Below are 23,967 nucleotides of genomic sequence, written 5' to 3'. Positions count from 1 at the left end.
ACAAACAACTCCCAAATCACAGTGGTTTATGGCCGTGATGCATTGTCATCATGGGCCACCGGGGACACTGCTCATCTCGTCCTCACACTGGGACCAGAGCTGATGGGCTGCCACCACCTGGAAGCTGCCAGTTGCTGTGACAGGAGAGTGTGGTCAGTTACACACTGACTCTTAAGGTTCCACCTGGAGTGACACAGGCCACCTCCATTCCCATTTCATTGACCAGAGCCAGTCACGTGGTGACCTCCAATCAGAAAACCAATAGATGTATGATTCTACTTAAAAAATAAGAACTATTTAGTGAGTAAACGAATGACAGCGCCTTGGTACTACTGCCTGCCTGAAAGTGCTGTGAGAGTTAAATGAGAGAGAAAACCAGGAGGTGAATTTTGGACTATCATTGACATCGTGTGTCAGGCTGGCCTCAACTATCTCTAGTAATCCTGCTTTATCATGGGATCTCCATTTTTCCCTCCAATAACTCTTACAATTAACAAAGGGTCTGGGGCCCTTCTCTGACATTTTAACTGGGTGTCCCCCAACTTAGTCTTGTGGGACTCTCTCTATGTCTTAGAGCAGAAGTTGGCAAACTTTCTCTGTAAAGGGCCAGATAGTAAATGTTTTAGGCTTTGCAGGCCAGATGGTCTGTGTCACAGCTACTCAATTCTGGTGTTGTAGTGTGTTGTGTTGTGTGTTGTAGTCTTGTTTACACAGACTCTGTGTAAACAAACGAGTGTGAGTGTGTTCCAATAGAACTTTATTTATGAAAACTGAAATTTGAATTTCCTATCATTTTCACGTGTCATCAAATATTCTTTTGATTTTTTTCCCCCCAACCATTTAGTGATGTAAAAACCATTTTTAACTTGTAAGCTGTACACAACTAGGTGATGGGCTCAGTTTGGCCTGTGGGCCGTTGTTGACCGACCCCTGTCCTAGGGCATCCTTAGGGGAGAAGCTGCCAAGCCATGCTTCTATATCCTTGTACCATTAATTGTGTTGATATGAATTCAGTCTGCATGGGAAGCTGTGGCCAGATCATCAGTTGTCTATGTGAGCCTGCCCTCTGCCTCAGACTTTATCTTCTAGACCCCGGTTCTCTCTGAACCTTTTGTGCAAAAGCACCTTCCTTTCTCATCTTCTCCAGCCATGCGTGATTGCCACTTGCCTGGGGAGTGGATGCAGGGTTCAAAGAAATGAACATCTGGTGATTTGGAGAGAATAGTGAGTGGCTGGTGTTCCTTCAGTGCTCTGTCTGGTATGTGTGTGTGTTTCCCACCCTCAGATTCTTCAGGAACACGCTCAGCATCATCTTGCAGTTCATCCCCGAGATGATTTTTATCCTGTGTCTTTTCGGATACCTGGTCTTCATGATCATTTTCAAATGGTGCTCCTTCGACGTCTCCGTGTCCCGGCGAGCCCCAAGCATCCTCATCCACTTCATCAACATGTTCCTGTTTAACTATAACGACCCTTCGAATGCACCCCTATACAAACACCAGGTACTGATGGGGCTTTCTTCTTCTTTTACGCACTTGATTATGTTAAATCTCTCTCCTACTCTTGGGTATTGCAGAGAGTAATTATTTGCAAGACTGAGCCATCTCAGCACCCGATGTGTTAGCTTCTTCAAATTCAGAAGGTCTTAATTGGATGAATGTCTGGGTGCTGAAGGCAGTGCTGTGGTGTGGCTCCAGCCGTTCCTATCTGGGTAATACGTGGGAGGGATTATTGCTGTGGGGTTGAAAATTAGCTTGTACGTTGTCTGCGAAGAAAGAAAACAAATAATCCTTCGGATTGATTGGCTTGAAACTAAACGCTCTAAATAGCACCTTAAAAATGAATAATCTTTTATTATAAAAGTAAACTCTAGTTAAGGTTCACAAGAAAGAAAATTGAAATAGAGTCAAGAAGAAGAATCCCTCTGTTCACGTGGGGAGTGAGTTTCTGGAAAACTGAACCAAACTCATGCTGTCCTATGAGCTTCCATGGCTAATTGGAGATGCTTTCTTTCTTTTTTTCTTTGGGCTCTTCTTCTATGGATGATACCTTCCAACAGTTGGATGTTATTGCCATTCTGACTTCTGTTTCTTTCAGCCTCATTATCAACTTAATATTTTATTTTAAAAAAGTATAAATGTCCCATGAGAGGTGGGTATAAAAATATCTCAGTGACTAATTTTTGGTAACACAAATAGTTCTTTTCCTCTGGCCTCTCCCAGTGATAACCTGATCATATTGTTTGCTGGTAGATTTTCACTAAGGGAGGATCCACTTATATAGGTTCTAATTCCTCTGGATCAAGCTCTAGGGCTAGATTTCCCAATATCAGTGCATGGCACCTGCCAGTGACCGCTCATCCTGGGTCCCAGTTACAGCCATGCTCCTCCTACAGCTGCACACGTCCTCATGAGTTTGAATCCTAGCTGTGTTCTCCTCCCCTACAGAAGCAGCAAATAAGAAGAAGAAAAAGTAAGGAATGATTTTAGCTAATAATCAGAGACGACATGTAGCTCTGAAAGCTCTCTTATATCCCACCTTACTATTGTTGCACCTGTTTGTTATACATCAATGGTGTAGGAACCATCCCTAGACTATTGGCATTAAATGAATGTATCTGGAAGGTTCGTTTATGCAATGCTGGAGTCTAAACGAAAGTTCACTTGGATTTCCCAAACAAGTCTTCTCTTTGAGACACGGTACTCAGATTCACCACATAGTTCATGTGCTAATTCTTTTCCTAAAGACTAAAGTCCTGTCTTAGTGCACTGAACATTGAACAGTGAATGGCTTTTCCAGCTTTTTTCCATTCAAAAATGTTATTTGGAGTTGGCTGGTTTCCACACCCTGGAATGAAGATTCATTATCTAGACACAGTTTGCAGTTTCCATAACCTCATCTTCCCGTCATGCAGCTGGAAGAGACAGTGTAAGTTACTAATACAGCCTCCTCCAAACACTGCCCTGGTTGCTTCATGCCATGTTTCAATATCAAAGAAGAAGGGCAACAGATAAGTACATCTCTGGTTGCTTTGTACATTGTGAAGGGAAAAAGCATGATATCTAAATGGGCAAATGGCAACGAGGTAGCTTCGAGGACAGGGACCTGGGACTGGCAAGTACAGTGTGTGTTCCCGTGGTTCTCCCCCTTCTTGGGAGCAGTTAAGAGTGGAGGAGGGGGCTTCCCTGGTGGCGCAGTGGTTAAGAATCCACCTGCCAATGCAGGGGACATGGGTCTTCTCCCTGGTCTGCGAAGATCCCACATGCCACAGAGCAGCTAAGCCCGTGCATCACAACTACTGAGCCTGCGCTCTAGAGCCCGCGAGCCACAACTACTGAGCCCGCGTGCCACAACTACTGAAGCCTGTGCGCCACAACTACTGAGCCTGTGCTCTAGAGCCCGTGTGCCACAACTACTGAGGCCCGCATGTGTAGAGCTCGTGCTCCGCAACAAGAGAAGCCACCGCAACGAGAAGCCCGTGCACCGCAACGAAGAGTAGCCCCCGCTCACCACAACTAGAGAAAGCCTGCGGCCAGTAACGAAGACCCAACTCAGCCAAGAATAAAATAAAAGAAAAGAAGAGTTGAGGAGGGTAGGAGATGGAGAAGATAAAATGTTTCCACTGTTATCCGGGTAAATCTTGTTACAATTGGGATGATAATAAATTGTCTCACTGGGAGCTTGGCCAGAACAGTTAAAGAAATGTGAGGGCTCAAGAAGCGTTTTCCCTTTTACTCTGAGCACCCCATTTCTACACCTTTTCAATGGCTCTGATGAAGCCTTCCCAGGAGTCTTGGTTCTTCAGACCATAGCAGCTCTGGGTCAGTCCTCAAACCCAGTGACTCGGGAGGGTAGGAAAAAGAGTTGGGGGTGAGGATGTGAAAGGAAATATGTGACACGATGATAAAATGGGATGTCGCCTGGGCTTCAGCGAGGCATGAAGACCATAGACGCCTCACTCCAGAGTGAATTCTGACAGTGAGAGAGACAGCAAAAGAGAGTTCAGCCCAGGCGTCCCAGGACCCGTTAGGTGACTCACCCATAATGAGTTCTGTGCGAGTAGGCGACGATTGTTTTGAAAGAGAGCACAAGGGCTTAGTAGTACTGGAAATACAAGGTTACTGATGGAGACAGTAAATTTGTGACTTAAAGTGACCCAAGGACTTTTGGTCACTCCAGAGTGACCAGCGCAGTGCCAGGCCAGCGCTTTGTCCAGGGCCAGGGCTGACTGTCCCCACGGAACAGAGTCAAGGGGACCAGGGACAAATAAAGCTGCCCTTATGATGTGGCTCATGAGCTCTTCTGTCCAATGACAGGCTCCACATGGTGCGGGTGTATGGTAAGGGACCACTTGGAGAGTAAGGAATAAAGACAGGGAGACTCCAGTGTCCACCATGAGTGGACACCCCATACCACCGGACTGACAGCTGTCTCCCTGCACTGGGAATAGCCCAAGATGGGAGGGTGAATGGGTCCATTGAAACGCTGTAGATCACTCCAAATAAAGTGCAGCTAAAATGATACATATTTACCATTTGTATCGTGTGAAATGTGCTGTGCAATCACCTTGAAATGATAGGATCTTACGGTTTTGGTCTTACAGCAAGAAGTCCAAAGCTTCTTTGTTATTATGGCTTTGATTTCTGTGCCGTGGATGCTTCTGATTAAGCCGTTTATTCTTAGAGCCAGTCATCGGAGATCCCAGGTAAGCACCATCCACTTCCATTCACTCACTGTGGGTAGGAGTGTGGGTTCCCTGCAAGTGTAAGTTGGGGTTTAGAGAGAACACCGCATTGACCAGGGCCTGAAGGACCTGGTGAGGTAAGGAACTGGCCCACCCCAGGTATGCTTCCTACTGCAGAGCTCAGCTTTTCCTTGGGGCTTTCTTGATTCCAGCATGATGGTCGCATTTAAATCTTACGTGCTGCAAACCGTGCTTGGGGTGTGTGTGCTGAGTCAAGTGGTAGGTAATGACTTTTAAGGCTCTGAATGTGGTCGTTTTATTAGTTGAAAATAAGACTCTTTTACTGTAGTTTTAGTGTGTTAATGAGTATTGAAAGTTGTTTTCATCAGGATTCTAAAGTTGTGGGCTTTTACTGTATTATGTTACAGATGGTGAGAGGGAACTAGAGGAGGAAACACGTTTAAATAAGTCTGTTCTTGTTTTTCTGATTTTCACCCTATTGTCAAACACCAGTTTCAGCCCACTTCCTCCTTTGTCTGAACTTCTCCTGAGCCTCAGGTTTACTCAGAGGGTGACGAAGTGTTTACTGTCAGCCTAAATCACATAGGATTTGGGAAGATTAACCTTCCAGGACCATTAGAGTCTAGAAGTGACACACAGGCACTGTTTGAGATGATTGGTCTCTGCCTCCCTCTGTTAGTACAAAAGATTAAGTGGGCTGTGCTGAGATCACGTATGTTTTAAGCGGTTGGAAATATTTTCAGGTAAACTTTTTTTTTTTTAACATCTTTATTGGGGTATAACTGCTTTACAGTGGTGTGTTAGTTTCTGCTTTATAACAAAGTGAATCAGTTATACATATACATATGTTCCCATATCTCTTCCCTCTTGCGTCTCCCTCCCTCCCACCCTCCCTATCCCACCCCTCCAGGCGGTCACAAAGCACCGAGCTGATCTCCCTGTGCTGTGCGGCTGCTTCCCACTAGCTATCTATTTTACGTTTGGTAGTGTATATATGTCCATGCCTCTTTCTCGCTTTGTCACAGATCACCCTTCCCCCTCCCCATATCCTCAAGTCCGTTCTCTAGTAGGTCTGTGTCTTTATTCCTATCTTACCCCTAGGTTCTTCATGATATTTTTTTTCTTAAATTCCATATATATGTGTTAGCATACGGTATTTGTCTTTCTCTTTCTGACTTACTTCACTCTGTATGACAGACTCTAGGTCTATCCACCTCATTACAAATAGCTCAATTTCGTTTCTTTTTATGGCTCAGTAATATTCCATTGTATATATGTGCCACATCTTCTTTATCCATTCATCCGATGATGGACACTTAGGTTGTTTCCATCTCCGGGCTATTGTAAATAGAGCTGCAATGAACATTTTGGTACATGACTCTTTTTGAATTATGGTTTTCTCAGGGTATATGCCCGGTAGTGGGATTGCTGGGTCGTATGGTAGTTCTATTTGTAGTTTTTTAAGGAACCTCCATACTGTTCTCCATAGTGGCTGTACCAATTCACATTCCCACCAGCAGTGTAAGAGTTCCCTTTTCTCCACACCCTGACGTGGCTGATGGTAGAGTCGGGGACCTGGGTGGGTCCAGGCTGGAGTTCAGGAGGTTCGTCTCTAGGTGGCGCTCTCTTTCTAAATCACCTGCCTCTCCCACTATTTCCTGCCAGCCTCGACCAGATCCAAAACCTGTCTGAGATATAATTTATGTGGGATATAAATACACAGGAAGGCAAACCAAAGAATACTTGTTTATTGTTTGGTTAATAGGTGAGAGACCAAGATGGTAAAGGAGAGTTGAGGTGGACCATTGTCCAAATAGGTGAACTGGTGTTTCAAAGGAAGGTGGCAAATACCTTTCTGCAGAAACAGATGCAACTGTCTTTCTTAGAAACTCAACCTGTCCGTAAGTCGAGGACTAGGTTACTGCTGGCTCGCCTGAGTCCCAGGACTCTCAAACCATAGCTTGTCTTATTCTTTGCTCCACAAAAGCTGTTTAAATAGTGGCTGAGCCCAAAGTGACGGATTTCTCCCTTTTCCCCACGGATGACTTGTATGACAGGGAAGGAAGTAGAGGTGATTTTGTAGTCTGCCATCTTGGGCGATACCTCCTAGGCTGACTCAGGGGAACAGGGGCTCCCAAAGGCTGCTTGGAGGCCTGCCTCCTGGCCCCTGGGATGTGTAGCTGTCGATTGACTCCTTAGGCTGCTGGTTACATGGTCCTTTTTCATGTTAGAAACATTTCCTTCCACCTCCATCCAAGAGATGATTCCATAATGGAATTATCTGGCCTCCTCTCAAGTCCCCCTGTGAAGCCTTAAAGAGGTCCAGTACATAGAGATTATAAACAGACTTGTTCTGATGGGCCTTGGGGGAAATGAGCAGAGGTCCCATCTCCTCAGGCTCCTCTGTAACCCTGTAGCCCTGGGTCCCTGCAGGACATGGTTTGGAAACCCCTTCACTAGAGGGCCACCTGTGATGTGGCCCTTCTGGCACGCACCCTGTAGGCAGCCAGTGAGCGCACACCTCCTCCCCAGAACTACTCATGCCAGCCCCCTGGACCGCCTGGACCACCCACATTCTGCTTCCTCTTCTGACTTGCTGCCGTGGACCCAGGTCTCCTATCACTCCGTATCCCAGGTCACGGTGAAGTAACTTTGCATTTCTATTGAAAATCTTTACATCTACCTGCGTGTTTTCTATGCTAAAATTCACTGAAGTATAACCTACATACATCAAAGTGCACAAATGATAAGGGCACAGATCAGTGAAGTATCATCACATGGACACATCTGTGTGACCAGCAGTCAGATAGAGACGCGGAACACCATAGACCCTGAAGTCCCCGTGTGCTTCCTTCCGGTCACTGTCACCCCAAGGTCAACCACTATCCCGACGTCTAACACCACAGGTTAGTCTTCCCTGCTCTGGAACTTTATGTAAGTGGAACCATACACCGCGCCTTCGTCTGGGTCTGGCTTCCTTCATCCAGTGTTATGTTTGAGAGATTGTGTGTGCGTGTGTGTGTGTGAGTGTGTGTGTGTGTGTGCGTGTGAGATAGCTATGTATTATAGTACTCCCTTGCGTGAATATACCACAATTTGGTTATCCATTCGTATATTGATAGTTATTTGGCTTTTTTCCAGTGTTGTTAGTAATTACAAATAGTGCTGCTGTGAACATCCTTGTGTCTGTCTTTGTGCACATGTGTTTTATGTGTTTTTAGACAGTTGCAAGTAACTCATTTAAAATTGATTCCTATTTTATTTCAGACGGCATCCAGCTCAAACATTGTGAGATGTTTAGTCAGGGGGATTGCAAAGTATATTTTGAATGGGAAGAAGAGTCAGTAAGATCCACAGAGTCCCAGTGTCACACTTCTACACAGTTGTTCATGCTGATTTGAACCAATTTCAGGATATGACCAGAAGAGGCTAGCATTTAAAGATGGAAGTGGAAAAACTGTCTTCTGTTTCTTCTTTGGTATTTTCTTCCTTAAGTTGATGGGGAGAGAAAATAGGATTTCAAGAAGACAAAGTAATGTTAACTTGAGCCCCATTTTCTCACCATGGGGCAAGGAACCATGGGCCAAGGGGAAAGGCTTACCCAGAGCCCCCTCTTGGTACCCAGCACCCTGGAATTCCTGTCCAGATGGACACAAGCCCACTTCCAGGGCATAAAAAGGGCCAACCACAGCACCGGACTGGGTACCACTGACCCTGGTGTGGCCAAGGGGCAGCAGGACTCCCAAGGAGGGAGTGTGGGTGGAACGTAGACATTTGGGTGGGAGTGTCCACGCATGTGCACACGAGGCCACGGCCCTTATGCTGTGAGATGAAATCACAGGTGAGAAGGGAAGGGTCATACACCGGGGTGCAGGGCCAGCTCTCCCATGCTGCCATGTCCTGGTGTGGGATGCTGAATTTGAACCTGGCCTTCCAAGTTCTTGTGAGAATTTATTTATCAAGACAGACACCAAAACATATTTTATTTAGGAGTTTGTTGGCTTGATTTCTAACTATTAAATATTTAAACATATGGCATGTGGGCTTTCATTTGTACCTTTGCCCAAAGATCTGCAAATATCAGGTTCAGACCTGCTGAAGAAAGAATGGAAAAGACACTTTAATGCCTAATTTGCAATATGCCACCCGTGAAATTATTCTAGGAAAAACTTTGGATGTGGGACATTAAATTTCACAGTGACTTGAAAGAAATATTTTCTTCAGACTCAAGGAGAAAACCAGGCCAAATTGAATGGTGACTACACCTAGATTTTTTTTTTCCTTGAATTTTTTTCTTAGCTATTTTCATAAAGTGATGTTTTTACTTTAAAAAGTATATTTGTGTTGGAAAAGTCATTGTCTAGTCCGTTTGGGCTGCTGTAACAAAATACCACACACTGGGTGGCTAAAACAACAGAAATTTATTGCTCACAGTTCTGAAGGCTAGGAGTCCAAGATCAAGGTGTCAGCATCGTCACCTTCTGGTGAGGCCCCTTTCCTGGTTCACTGCTGACAACTCTCTGTGTCCTCACCTGATGGGACGAGCTCGGGAGCTCTCTGAAGCCTCTTTTATAAGGCACTAATCCCATTCACGAGGGCTCCACCCTCATGACCTAAGTACCTTCCAAAGTCTCCACTTTCTAATACTTTCATCTTTGGGGGTTAGGATTTTAACATGAATTTTGTGGGGGGGGCACAAACATTCAGACCATAGCAGTCATTAATCTCTCTTAATTTTGCTTGTAGAAATCTGGCTGTTTGGGTCACACGACGATTGGTTTCCTGTAAAGAGTGTGATTAATTTGGCACATTCTGGAACACAGTGGAGAAAAGCACATGCCCTGGAATTAGACTGCCTGGATTTGAATCCTGGCTCTGCCACTAACTAGCCTTACCAGCTGTGCAGTCCTGGGCTCATTTCTTAACCTTTCTGTTACTTAAGTTTACTTCTCTGTAAAATGGGGGTGATAATTGTGCTTACATAAAAAGATTGAATAGAAGGTTTAGAACAGTATCTGGGACATGGCTAATATTTAATGAGAGCCTTTATATAGAAGTTTTGTCATTCGAAGGGTGAATTTGACACTGCATTTTCTTATTTGCTGAAAGCTACAGGCCTCCAGGATCCAAGAAGATGCCACCGAGGACATTGAAGGTGACAACTCCAATCCTTCCGTGAGCCCTGGCCACAGGGCTTCTGCAGGTGCCCATGGGGCTCAGGATGACCACGATGAAGAGGTATCTGGGGGAGTTCCCTGGTGGCCTAGTGGTTAGGATTTGGTGCTGTCACTCCCGTGGCCCAGGTTTGATCCCTGGTTGCAGAACTGAGATCCCATGAGCTGCATGGCCAAAAAATTAATTGCTTATCTAAAGAAGAGGGAAGAGGTATTTGGGACTTGACACCCTATGAAGACTTCCAGTTTGTACAGATTCTAGAAGCCAGATCTAGTCAGGGATGGTGCTCACGTATTTAACAGCCAGTAAGCGTGTGGGCACCAGCCAATCAGAACGGACTTAGGCAGTAGAGCTGGGAGGGTTGGGAGGACCCTGCTGGTGGCAACCCTGTCATCACTGAGTCATGGGAAATTGGGGAGGTCCCAGGAAAGGGGGGTCACTTAAGCTTACAACTACTTACTAACCAGTCAGGGAGCCTTTTAAATAATTTCGCCCAGGTGCCGCTCTATCTGTGAGTATGAGGTGAATATCAGCCTCACATTTAGTGACATAGAAGGTCCTAAATGTTACTGAGGTCTCCTTGGCTCAGAACTGAGCCCCTGGGAGTCTGCCAAATTTATGATGATCTTTCCCATCAGTGACCCTCACTCATGAGAGCAGAGGCCAAGTCTGGTCCCTTATATTGAAGCAAGAAGTGGGTTATGGGGCTTCCCTGGTGGCACAGTGGTTGAGAGTCCGCCTGCCGATGCAGGGGACACAGGTTCGTGCCCCGGTCCGGGAGGATCCCACATGCCGCGGAGCAGCTGGGCCCGTGAGCCATGGCCGCTGAGCCTGCGCATCTGGAGCCTGTGCTCCGCAACGGGAGAGGCCACAACGGTGAGAGGCCCGCGTACCGCAAAAAAAAAAATAATAATAATAATAATAATAAAAAAGAAGTGGGTTATTTATTCTCAGTCCTCCTCCCCAGCGTAAGCAGCCTCAGATGCCATCGCCGCCTCTGGCCTCAACCCTGGCTCAGTCTCTTCTTTGTTCACTTATCTTTGTAATATTGTCTGCCTCTCAAGGGAAGTCACAAATTCATGTGTTCTTCTCTCCTCCCTCCCTGTTCCTTTCTATCCAAGGGCAGCCACTCCCCGCTCAGGAATTTACCATGTTTTCCCAGACGAGACGGCTGGCTGTTTTTATACCATGACTGAAGTCACCCACGGTCCTGAACCCCGGGCAGGGGGTTTTAACCCAAGCTCTGTTCTAATTCTGGAGTGGGGACAGGATTCCTGAGGCCTGAGAAATGCTATAAATAACTCCGTCTGTGGTGTTAATTACTTTAAAAAAACCAACAGGTATTCATCTGCACCAATGAATAGTCAATTAGAATTAATGAAAAATCTGGATCATGGAAAGTTTTCCCAACAAGATTCCAGGTACAGAGAGTAACCCATATTCATGGCGATTGGTATTACTAGGTCTGTCAGACCTGCTGGAATGTTTTAGAATCCAACCCACACATCTTCTGACTCATCAAGTCCCAGCCTGTCCAGTACAACCTTCCTCATCCATCCTCCTCGTGGCCTCGGTATATATCCGGTCAATGTTCACCTGCCACCTTCGTGAACCAGCTGCCTTCACTGGGGGCAGCTTCAGGCTCCATTTGACGGCTCTTCCCCCAGTACAATAATGCCTGGGTCTCCCAGCACAAGGCACATACAGGCTCGACTCTGCTTCCCCCTCCAGGTCCTGTCCCACTTCTGTCCGCACCCGGAGTTAGCCAAACTCCAGGTTAAGGGCCCAGTTCTCCAGACTGCCAAGTCTACCCAACACTTCTGACACCACCCACAAGTCTGGAGGTCCCCTCAGACTCCCTCATGTTCAGTCATTTGTAGACAGCTCACAGAACTCAGAAGAATGCTCTACTTTCAATTACAGTTTTACTTACAACAAAAGTCTACAAATCAGAACCAGCCAGAGGAAGACACAAGTAAGCAGAATCTGACACTGGGAAGGTTCCAGATGCAAAGCTTCTGTGTTCTTAGGGATGCATGACTCTCCCAGCATTGACATGTGGCAGTATTATCGTATTGTTAATTCAGGAAGCTCCCATGAGCTTCTGTGTTTGATGTTTTATTGGGGTGTCATTATGTAGGTGTGATTGACCCAAGTGCAATCCAGGTGGTTGCACTCAATCTCCAGCTCTATCCCCTCCCTGGAGATGGGTTTGGGTTGATAATGTGTGGCTGAAAGTCTCAACTCTCTAACCACGTGAAGCCAGCTCCCACTTAAACTACCAAGTGCCCACCATAGACACCTCATTCGCAAAAGTGGTGAGGTGTGGTCCCAGGGACAGACCATGAATATCAGACGTTTCTTTCACTTGGGAAATGCCAGGCGTTTAGAGGTTGCCTCCCAGGAGCCAGGGCAAAGCCAGACCTCTCTTTGGCTGAGGTTCATTCTTCACCAGACATTCCTCTGTTACTGTGACTCTCTCTACCCACTCTCTCCACCTCTGCCCATCCCCGCCCCTTCAGTTCCTCTCTGCTGTTTTCACTGATGAATGGGAGGGGAGGCACTGATTTTGGTCTTTACCCCATAGCATCTGACTACAACCCCCAGTGACCACAACCCCCGTTTCTTCCTGTATATCCCTCCATCCTTGACGTCCTGGACCGCAGCCTGTGACTGCTCCCAGCTCTTTGACCTTTTCATTTCATCATCAATTTCCTTCTTTCTTATCTCCGAGTTGAGATGTTTCCTAAGGGTGGCAGCTCTTCTTCTCATGATCTTCCCCTTGTTCATCTTCTCGGTCCTCGTAGCTCCCACTCTCACTCCTCGCACAGCTGTGGTCCCAGGTGTCCCTTTCCAGCCCAGACTTTTCCTCTGACCCTGTTCTGCCTCTGCTGGTCTGTGCTGAGAGATTCAGCCTGTATGGCCAGCTATCACCTGCAATGCAACACGTCTGGGAATCAGCTACTCCCCTTCTCCAATTTATTCATTTCCGCCAGTGCCATTCTTTCACCCATTCGGGCTCAGGGACCTCAGAGCCCTGTATGACCCTGGCCCTGCGGGGTGAGGGACCCTTCTCTGTGTTCCCACGACACCCCTGCATTCTTGGTTATTGCAGTTCCCGTGCTGATGTGTGGTAACTGTCTGTTTGCATCTTCTCCCTGCTGGGTGGTGAGCTGCTTCAGGGCAGGGATGGTGCCAGTCAGATTGTTTCCCTCATAACATCAGAGTACATGAAAGAAAAGAATGATCTATTGCTGTCTTTGCACTGTTCCTTTTCCCCTCATACCTGGATTACTAACATAATCAACAAGTTGGCTTTTTTTGCTTATGGGCTGTCCTTTCCCTGATCCATTTTTCTACCAGATTAATCTTGCCTCCAATATTTCTTTATTTTATTGAGATACTTCTACTGGTTCCTCATGACTCTGGGTGGTTTTCTCGATTGCGTCCATCCTTGCCTTTCCCACGGCTTCCACAGCTGAGTCTTTCCTCACCTCAGCAAGCTCCCCGTCGAGAGCCAAATGGTTTTTCTCCCACACTTACCTTCGTGATGCTCCCAACCACCTGCCTTTTCCTTACCCGGAGTCATTTTCTTTACCAGGAATGAACTGGCTTCTCTTTTTCCTTCCCTGTTCTTCACGGCTCAGCACAAATCTCAGCTCCCCTTACCAACCAACCACTCTGCTGCTTTGAGCTCTTTTCAGCCATTTCTGGGAAATGTTACCGCACACACACCATGTCCTACTGTGGGCTGCTCATTCTGTTTCTACAAGTATATTAATACCCATTTCCCCCTCGTTCAACTGGAAATGTCTTAACAGCAGAGTCCAGGCCTTATTCGTCCGTGGTATCATTTGTAATACGTCTGAGTAGAAGGTACTTAATGAAATAGCATTACAAATTCTCTCTTTCAGTTCAGCTTTGGAGACATCTTTGTGCATCAGGCCATCCACACGATTGAGTACTGCCTGGGCTGCATTTCCAACACAGCCTCCTACCTCCGGCTCTGGGCCCTCAGCCTGGCGCACGCACGTGAGTGAGCGGGCCGCGTGGCAGGGTCACCATTGCCTGTCCCTTTGGAAACAGACGCAGCGTACTTCTGGGTCATCTCTGGTGCGCTGACCAGAAGAATGGCTCTTCTTTCGTAGTAGAAGTGACCTTTTTCAGTGGGTCTGGCTTCATCTTGCTGGAATGGTTACCCTCTGTATCAGCTTCCAGTTGCTGCTGTAACAAACTACCACATATGTGGCAGCTCAGAGCACTGTGAAATTGACTATCTGACCGTTCTGGAGGCCAGAAGACCTATAAACAAGGTGTTGGCCGGTCTGTTTTTTCTGGAAGCTCTTGGGGAGAATCTATTTCCTTGCCTTTCCTAGTTTCTACAGGCCCCTTGCATCTCTTGGTATAAAGATTCAAGCCCCAAGAATGACTTAAGTCTGGAATCTTGACTCATCAAATTACTTTGTAAAACCCCTCTTGATTTCTGCCCGCTTCTCCAGTCTTGTCTCTTGGTATTTCCCTCCATGCCCCACCGGCTCCCGATTACCCCCACCCACTTCCCCATTTCATGTGCAGTGGCCACAGGAACTGCACTGAGGCTCCCGAAGATGCCACACTAGCTGGGCCCCTCTGTGTGTTTGCCCTGCAGCTCCCTTGCCTGTAAAATTCTTCCCTTCTTTCACTCTCTCCCCACCTGATGTCTCATCCTTCCTTCAGAACTCAGCTTAGCTAGCACCTTTCCCGGGTAGTCTTCCTCCCTGGCCCCCAGTCTGGAAGGTGCCCTTCCCCTGGGTTCTGGAGGTGCCCCTATCCTAGCACCGATTGTAATTCTGTCTCATTAGCCTGTCTCCCTACTAGACTCTCATTTCCTGAAAGGCAAGGACCCTGACTTTTATCTCTGCATTCCCAGCACTGGGCCTAATGCCAAGAACAGAGAAGCCAGGCCAAAATGTGTGCTAAAGGGATAGAAAGCAAAGCAGTGAAAGTGAGCCTGATTGTTGACTTACAGCAGAAAAGCACGTGCTCAGCGTTAGCGTGGTCTTGACTGCTCTGGCTGTGTTTGTTTCCTCGCACAAACTCCTGTAATTACAGTATCTCCCTGGAAGGGGTGGGGGGTTCTCTGGTATCTCTTCTTATAAGGGCACGAATCCCATCATGAGGATCCCACCCTCATCTCCCGAGTACCATCACTTTGGGGTTAGGGCTTTAATATATGAATTAGAGGGGCTATCAAATCATAGTACATGTATTCTTTTGTGTTTTGCTTCTTTGGCATAAGATGATGTTACTCGGATTTATTCACGTTGCTGCCCGTAGCTATGGTCTGCTCACTTTCATTGGTGAATAATATGCCATCCTATACTTGTCCTCTTGATGGAAGCTCCTCCAAAGCTGTGTAGACAGTCTCACGCAGGTACCCTAGGGCACACGTGACCGCGTTCTCCACCTGGGAGTGGAGTTGCTGAGTCGTAGGGTGTGCAGGTCCAGGATTATGGTGTAAGAATAGTCTGCATTTGCCAGATAAACCGTGTGGTTGAGAATGTTTCTCTTGCATCTTGCAGAACTGTCTGAAGTGCTCTGGACCATGGTGATGAACATTGGCCTTCGCGTGCAAGGCTGGGGAGGACTGATTGGGGTCTTCATCATTTTTGCCATATTTGCTGTTCTGACGGTAGCCATCCTTCTGATCATGGAGGGCCTCTCGGCTTTCCTGCACGCCCTGCGGCTGCACTGGTAAGAACTGGTTGTAGGGTAGATGCTCTCAGTGTGCTCTAGGGAAAGAGGATGGGCTGTAGGGCCAGCCAACTGGGTTCAAATCCTGACCTGCTGTGTGACATTAGCAATTCACGTACCTTTTTGGAACCTTAGTTTAGTCCCCTTGTTGGTATGATATTAAATGATGTAATACCTGGGAGCATATATACATATACAGTGACTGCTCTGTAAGGCATGTTAGAAATGTTCATTTGTTATTATAATTGGCTTCAACTGTTGGTAAGATGACGGATCTGAAGGGCTCACAGAGGGCAATGCTGAGCAAATCTGGGATGTCTGGCCTTTGTTGCTGAGTGCTGGAGTTATACCAACAGAACAGACAGCTAAACTGTTTTTTTTTTCTCTTTTTTCTTTTTAAATTAATTATTTATTTATTTGGCTGCGTCGATTCTTAGTTGCAGCTCGCGGGATCTTCGTTGTGGCATGTGGGCTTCTCTAGTTGTGGCACGCGGGCTCTCTAGCTGTGGGGTGTGGGCTCAGTGTTTGCAGCGCATGGGCTTAGTTGCCCTGCAGCATGTGGGATCTTAGTTGCCCGACCTGGGATCGAACCTACGTCCCCTGCGTTGGAAGGCAGATTTTTAACCACTGGACCACCAGGGAAGTCCCGCGACTAAACTCTTGGAAAGTGGAAACAGAGGGAGGGTACCCAGCAGGAGGAAGGCACTCACTGGAGGCCCTTTACATTCACAGATGTGTCCAGAGACTGTCGGCCATCACTGGGCTGACGAATATGAAAACATTTGTTTCGGCTTCTCTCTCTCCCAAGTCACATTTCAGCCAAGAGTTTTGAGTGTGCTGTCCATACTGAAGCATCAGGGCTCCTATGCATCCTGAACCAGACTGTCCTCAGCCACCCTGGGGCTTCCTCCCTCCCTCTGTGGCCACTGTTCATAAAGGAAAGGTTTTACACTTCACCTGTTGAGAGAATCACAGGGTCCCCCGCCCGAGGCTGTAACATCATTTCTCCCCGTTTCATTAAAGAAATGAACTCTGCAGTATAATAAAGCGGAAATGATCATACATGATATCTGTTATGTAAGTTATAAAAATATAAGTCAAGGGCTTCCCTGGTGGCGCAGTGGTTGAGAATCTGCCTGCTAATGCAGGGGACACAGGTTCGAGCCCTGGTCTGGGAGGATCCCACATGCCGCGGAGCAACCGGGCCTGTGAGCCACAACTACTGAGCCTGCGCGTCTGGAGCCTGTGCTCCACAACAAGAGAGGCCGCGATAGTGAGAGGCCCACGCACTGCGATGAAGAGTGGTCCCCACTTGCCAACTAGAGAAAGCCCTCGCACAGAAATGAAGACCCAACACAGCAAAAATAAATAAATAAATTACTAAACTCCTACCCCCAACATCTTCTTTATATATATATAATGTCAAGGCTCTGGTGGTTCTGCAATCACGTAAGCCCCACAGTTTAAGATCACGATGGAAACAAAAAACCTCATACAGCCTGGTGACACGCTGTCTCATCACCAGCTCCTTATCCGGTACTGCCTAGCGAGGGCTTCCCGGCTGCTGGGAGCTGGGGGAGGTCATGCTCTGGTCCCTGAGGCCACTAGCAAAGGCCTGGAAGAAGTGGGGTCGGGGGAGGGAAAGGTGTAAGAGGGAGGCAAGAGAAGGATTAAAAAAAAAAGCCTCAGAGGATTCCTGTGGTGGCTGCCAGCCTGGGGCGCCTTTGTCACCTGGTGCTTGATTTTACACATGCTCTGCCAGCCTCTCCCCTCCAGCTGCCAGCCTCTTGTTTATGTGTTCAAACCCCCTTCTCCTTGCCCCTAACAACAGGGTGGAGTTCCAGAACAAGTTCTACGTCGGGGCTGGTTACAAGTTTTCTCCATTCTCCTTTAAACAAATCCTGGATGGGACAGCCGAGCAGTAGCTGCACGTCTGGTGGCTGCAGCCACCTCTTCCATCAGTCACCTCCTACACCAGTCTCTGTGCCAATGAAAGAAGTTTTGTCTTGTCTTTAACGTCAGCCTGCATAAGGCAGTCAATGGAATGATTGTTCTCGCTAACCGGAGGGAGGAAGCCATGTATTGTATCTGTAAGCCTTGGGATTTGATATGACTTAACCATGTCGTAGAGAGACTACACAGGCAAGTCGTTTCAACCTCATGCAGGGTCTTAATTGTTAAATCCTAGAATGATTGAGAAATGGGGAGAGGGGAGTGCCAAACTGAGATTTTCTTGTAATTAAACTTCTGGGTCATCCACTTTGTTATTAAGGTGTCTTTTTTCAACATTATTCTGTAAAACTGAGTATTGATAATTATAGGCCAAAGCTAAACAATAGAGTTACACAAAGTAACCCTAGAGAAAGGTTATGGTTTTTTATTCCTCATTTCCTCCTTCCTCAAATACCTTTTTTCCTTGTCGGGGGCTAAGTTTTACAGGATTAGGGACTTTCTCAAGAATTTTCACTCCAGGTGAGGAAAAACAGATAATGTTCTCTGTTCAGATGGAGAGCTGGCCCTGGCGTGGCTCGAACTGTTAAATCCTGTGGAATGAAGTGTGACAACATGATATCATCAGTGATTTTGTTTATTCTCAGTGCACATCGTGCTGGAGTTAGCTGGAGAAAGAGATCTGCAGGCTTCAGCAAGTTCTGGAAAATGGCTTGCCGGAAAGGAGACTGCCAGACAGTCTACCCTGATGCTCTCTGGGTCAGCTGGCCCCAGAGTCACTTCTTACGCATCTTCACTGGCAAACTTCCAAGATCCAGGTGTAGAAGAAGATGTGTTCCATCGACTAGTCTGAGCAGCCTGTGTTCAGGTTAATTGCCATCTTTATGGTAACTATACTGGTAGAATTAAGTGTCATTAACACTGGTGTAGTGCTTTACAGTTTTCAAAGCAGTTTCACATAGTATCTAGCTTGTAATAAGTTTCCAGAAGATCTGACCAAATGCAAAGTCGCCTTTTGGACAGATCTCTATTTTTTTTAAGCTCCCACCTGCCCCTCCGTGCAGTGGGGTTGACGATTGTTCGTGTTCAGGTGTCGTTGTTCAAGCCCAAGGCAACGTCCGTGTCACCTTCCACGTTGGTGTCCTGACTTGGGCAGCACAATTTAAGGCACAATCAGGTGCTCAGCAAGTCTTCATTTAATGATTAAAACAGGTTGAGCTCAAGAATGATATAGTTGGGGTCAGAAGACTCCGTATCTGTGAGTTCCAACTCGGATACTTTATCATGTGTGCCCTTGGGCAGGAACTGGAGTGTTCCACATATTGCTGGGGCTCGAAGAGCACCAAGCATGGATGAGGTACTCAGCCAATGGCATCGATCAAAGAAAAGGACAGACTAAAGTAGTATGTAAATGGTTCTTGTAAGTCCATGAATCCCCATGCTGCCAAGGTCACCAGAGAGTTTCAAGGTTCTCTCAGCTCATCACTGCCCTTCTCAACGCCTATCTAAAAATACGCTATGCCTAGATGGACCACAGCCTTTTGCCGTTTAATTCTAAACAGTGATGGCTGTGAGAAAAGGCATGAAAAAACAAAGCTGCCCTCTGCCCTTTGCTTGCTGAGACCCCTGTTCTTGCAGAAATCCCCGGCCTTCTTGAGAACGACACAGTAGTTTCCTCCAAGGATTGGCAGCCTCTTTCTGTCTCAATGAGAGATGTAATCTCCCCTTTAAAAAGGGATTGGGTGAAGGGCTGCTGAGAAGAGGGTGTGACCGGCATGTCACTCAGTCGTCCAGGATGCACGATTGTTCCTTAAAGAATCCTGTTCACAGAACTAAGCTGAAAGGGGAGGAGAAGACCTGCGAGTCAGGCTTCTTGGGAAGGGAAGTTCAGAAGCCCCCAAGAGGCCATCAGTGGCCCAACTTCTGTGTAAGACTCAGCTGCAGTAAGGAAGAGCAGAAGAGCCCGAAACTGGAACGCTTCCCAGGAAATACAGAGAGGTAAGAAACTCCGACAGGCAACATAGATCTGGATTTACTTTTTCTGCTCTGGGAGCCAAGGGGATTTGACCATTAGTACTTGGCTGAATACAGATGGAGTATAAAAATTTCTCTCTTCTTACTGATGATATTGCAAAACAAATTACATCACACACACACACACACACACAAGTTCAGTTTTAAAAAGCTCTACATGGCCTAATTATTTTTGGCTCAAAAATTAAGTGTAGCAAAATATAGTAGAATAAAATGTCCATCAGTTCCTTAGAAATTGTTTGAATGAAGCCTGAACTCCATCTGAGCCCTTGAGTTTCACAGTAAATCCCCAATATGTCAGTTCTTTGAAGGCAGGCAATGGTTACTTTCCTATTGTAGGTTTTCAGGAATGATAGTGAGGGATGTGGAGCGTTCTTCCCCATGTTAGTCCCTATTTTCTTGAATTGGTCTGACTGGTTATCTATCTGTCCATCCCTCCATGCATTTATCCATCATCCGTCCTCTTCCTAGGCTAGAAGGGATTTAGAATGACTTAGGGAGCCAAAGAATAGAAGATGCCAACTCAGCTTTTCCAACATTCTTTTTCAATGTTGAGATTACAAGCTCTATCTCTCAGTAACTTTCCTCATATTCATCTCTGAAATATTTTTTCCTCTTTATAAAAACTTTTTAAATGAAACTTTTGGCTGGAACTCAAGAAAATATAGTAAGAGAATACTTTCCATATCTGTTAACTTTGAGTTAGTATTCGAGTGTCCTCTTAATGACATGAAATGAAAGCCCCTTTATTTTTTTTACGTATTTATTTTTAATTAATTAATTTTTGGCTGCATTGGGTCTTCGTTGCTGCCTGCGGGCTCTCTAGTTACGGCGAGCGGGAGCTACTCTTCGTTGCGGTGCGTGGGCTTCTCGTTGTGGTGGCTTCTCTTGTTGCAGAGCATGGGCTCTAGGAGTGCGGGCTTCAGTAGCTGTGGCACGTGGGCTCAGTAGCTGTGGCACGTGGGCTCGGTAGTTGTGGCGCATGGGCTTAGTTGCTCCGTGGCATGTGGGATCCTCCCGGACCAGGGCTCGAACCCGTGTCCCCTGCACTGGCAGGCAGATTCTTAGCCTCTGCACCACCAGGGAAGCCCTGTAAGCCTCTTTATAATTCACAGATGTGAATAACAAAATCCTGATAATATCCTATCAACCAACAACCCTGCACCCCTACAACCAACATGCCCCCACCAAGGAATCCTGTGGTTGAAGGCCCCGTATAACCTACTAGGGCAGGAATGAGAACTTTCTCTGTTGCGGGTAGTTTATATGTTTGTTTTTTCCATCCCTTGGCAACCTCCCCTGACACTGGGAATGCACCTGAGCCTTGACCATCTTCAAGGAAGGGCTGGGCATTAGAAAGATTGATGTTACAGTTGGCGAAACTGAACGGGTTTGCTCCTCTGAGTGGAGTCTGGGTCACACGTGACTGCCAGCTTTTTTGTCCACCAGCACCGCACCCGTGCACCAACCAGGCCATTCCATGTTCAGAAGGTTTTTCTTTCTGTAAAATACGCTGGTTTTACAATTGAAAGCAATGTAGAACAAGCGCATTTTTAGTGAAAATTACCCCTTTTGTTGTGCTCTTCATAAGTATAAGGTGACTGGGTTGGGTGGATATCACTGTTACATATCTGATTAGAGAGGTTATTTTTGGTCTTATGTTCCAATAGGCATATGGCACATGTGAGGGCTTCCTAACACCACTTAAGCTGACCCTGACCCTTGAAATTTAATCAATCTATTTTAGAAAACAAGCAAGTTTTTTCCCCCCAATTTGGGTGGTTTTTAATTTGAGTCCAAGGTGTTTTCATGTTGGCCAAATATTAGCAATAATTGCATTTGGAGAGATATACATTTGATAACACTGTAGATGCTTAAAAACTTACCCTGAGTGTATTTGATTTGTGATTATGGTGAAATTTTAGAAATTTAGTTGATTACCTTTATTCAGAGATGAGAAACAGTGGGACCATGAGTGCTTATCTTGCAGTGAGCACTGTGCTGTATTATACAAGCATTATCTCATTTAATCCTCATAACACACTTAAGAGAAGGAAGTTTATCAGTTAAAAATCACACATACCTGGCTAGTCCGAGTGTAGTGGTGTTTACAGTCAGTTACAGATTTCTTTGTTCCTTCTCTACTCCCACTGCTTCACTTGAGTAGCCTAAAGAAAGCACACACACACACACACACACACACACAGAGCTTTATTTTTTCCCCGTGGAAAATATGTCTGGAAGTGAACCATTCAAGGCTGTAGGAGAGCTCCAAATCCTCCTCGTCCTTCAGGTTTTTCAGGACTCGCCTCCCTGGGTCCCAGGACTCGCCAAAGCAGGGCCTCCCTTACGTTGCCAGAGCAACCTCTGCTACCCTTGGGACCATGTGGTTCCCACCTGAATACTTGCCTTTATCCCCCATTAGATTGTAAGTGCTTTGGGGGCAGGAACCCTTTTCATGATACTTTATTGTCTGATACATAGTAGTGTTCCATAAATATTTGTTGAAAGACAAAACACAGTTTCAGACATCTCTCCTGAAATTTCTATGCAGTATGTATTTAAATGAGATTTTATGAATTGGGATCATCGTATACATACATTAGGTACATACACGTTGGAAAATGCTTTTCAGAGCCAAATAGCCTTTCACCTACGAGCTTTTAAATGACATTCTGTTACAGGAGTGTATTATAATTTGTTTGGTCATGTCTTTACTGGTCGGCATTTAAGTGGTACCCAATTCTTTCATCGCTGTTGTCAAAAGAACAGTGTGTCGAGCTTTCGTGCACCTTTATCTTCATTCACCTCTTTGACTACCTCACTAGAATGAATCCTAGGAGTGAAATTGCTTAGTCAAAATTCTTTCATCTTTGCCTAACTGCTTTCTGGAAAAGTTGTAGCCATGTACCCTCCCACCAATATCAGTGCCTGTTTCCCTTACATTGGGCACAACTGATCTTTAAGGTTTTTGCAAATCCAATAGAGGAAAATAACCCACTTTAATTTGAAGGCATAGTTCTCTTCATATTATGGAAACCAAGTAATATCAGTCTCTTCAATCAAGAAACATATGAAATCGCAAATGTGAGCCTCCCTTCCTGCCATCAGCTTGTTTCTTTTCCTTTTTTTCGGCCGTGCCACTTGGCTCATGGGACTTTAGTTCCCCGACCAGGGATTGAACCCTGGCGCATGGCAGTGAGAGCCGGAGTCCCCACCATTGGACCGCCAGGGAATTCCCTCAGCTTTAATTGAAGAGAAACTGAAGCAATTATCTTGGACCTAACACCTTTCTCTCCAGGAACTCTGTGATGAATCACTTCTCTTTGCTGATAAGAGAAGGAAAGTATGTAGGGTATTTATGACCCATGGAGCTACCGAATCAGTTAAAACACACACATCAAATTAAAACTTAATAGTAAGTGGCAGATTTCCTGGGTTTCTTTTCTTGCCACTCAATTACTTTAGCAAGCAGACTTGCTGGAGATTGTGTTATTAGTCTCTAAAACGTAAGCCTTCATGATTGTTAAAATTGTAAAACATGTTTAGACTGCTATGAGAAGTCATAAAACTTGACTGGTAGAAGAGATTGAGTGTTGATTGAATATTTAATTTACTGTTAAGCATTTTAGTTGTAACTGAACTTAAGATGAACTTACTGGGATTTTAAAAAATTATTTGCCCAACAAACTAAATTCTTTTATTCTCTAACACTAAAAATGGCCAGAATCACTTTTGGTTTTTAAGTCGGCTACTGCGATTGGCCTGGCTATTCTTCAGGAAAAAAATGGATATAATTTATACTCAATAAGATTCACCATTTTAGAGTGTATAATTCAGTGATTTTTAGTATAGTCACAAGGTTGTACAACCATCACCACCATCTAATTCTTACTGAATGACCTCATTCTCATATTTTGATTAAGTTAGTAGTTTATCATCTCGAAACATGATAAGTCATAGCCAATTTTTAATGTGTACTGAAGTCCTTTTTATAATCAAATTAAGCTGATTTTTCTCATAACTACTTTATTTTAAAAGTTACCAGATAAAGAACACCCCTCCAAAGGGTATTTGGACAACTTCTGGAAAGGGAGCAGTAGGAGTTTCCAGAACAGTGTATCTTTGTGAATTTCAGCCTCTCAGATGGGCTGAGAGACCAATCATTTTTACTTTTTCCACCCTGTGAAAATAACAGCTTTTTGTACTTTTCATGGTCTCCCTTGGTAGAGAGGATTTCATGAACTCATTTCTGAGCGTTATTGCTTGCTCTCCCATCTGGGAATATTTGTGTCTCTGTGACAGTGTTTTAAGAAAACAAATAATATCTACTTTACAGTATAGTTGCTTTTATGTGTATCTTTTGTGTC

At 45.7% G+C, this 23,967-nt stretch overlaps 1 protein-coding gene across 5 annotated transcripts in view; it reads left to right on the top strand.

The window, feature by feature from the left end:
- The window catches only part of ATP6V0A4 (ATPase H+ transporting V0 subunit a4), a 72,509-nt gene extending 54,637 nt beyond the window's left edge, over positions 1 to 17,872 (top strand). For all 5 annotated transcript variants that reach the window (XM_024764071.1, XM_024764069.1, XM_024764067.1 and 2 more), the window contains 6 exons: positions 1,286 to 1,502; positions 4,604 to 4,705; positions 9,815 to 9,943; positions 13,795 to 13,912; positions 15,442 to 15,613; positions 17,445 to 17,872. In XM_024764071.1, the coding sequence (XP_024619839.1) occupies positions 1,286 to 1,502; positions 4,604 to 4,705; positions 9,815 to 9,943; positions 13,795 to 13,912; positions 15,442 to 15,613; positions 17,445 to 17,538 (832 nt within the window). In that variant the 3' untranslated portion in view covers positions 17,539 to 17,872. The remainder of the gene's footprint in view (positions 1 to 1,285; positions 1,503 to 4,603; positions 4,706 to 9,814; positions 9,944 to 13,794; positions 13,913 to 15,441; positions 15,614 to 17,444) is intronic.
- The last annotated feature ends 6,095 nt before the right edge of the window (positions 17,873 to 23,967 follow it).

Source organism: Neophocaena asiaeorientalis, unplaced genomic scaffold (assembly GCF_003031525.2).
Source record: "Neophocaena asiaeorientalis asiaeorientalis breed wild unplaced genomic scaffold, Neophocaena_asiaeorientalis_V1.1 scaffold745, whole genome shotgun sequence".
NCBI classification, from domain to species: Eukaryota; Metazoa; Chordata; class Mammalia; order Artiodactyla; family Phocoenidae; genus Neophocaena; species Neophocaena asiaeorientalis.
The sequence above is the reverse complement of the archived record's forward strand: the minus strand, read 5'-3'. Positions and strand labels throughout refer to the sequence as shown.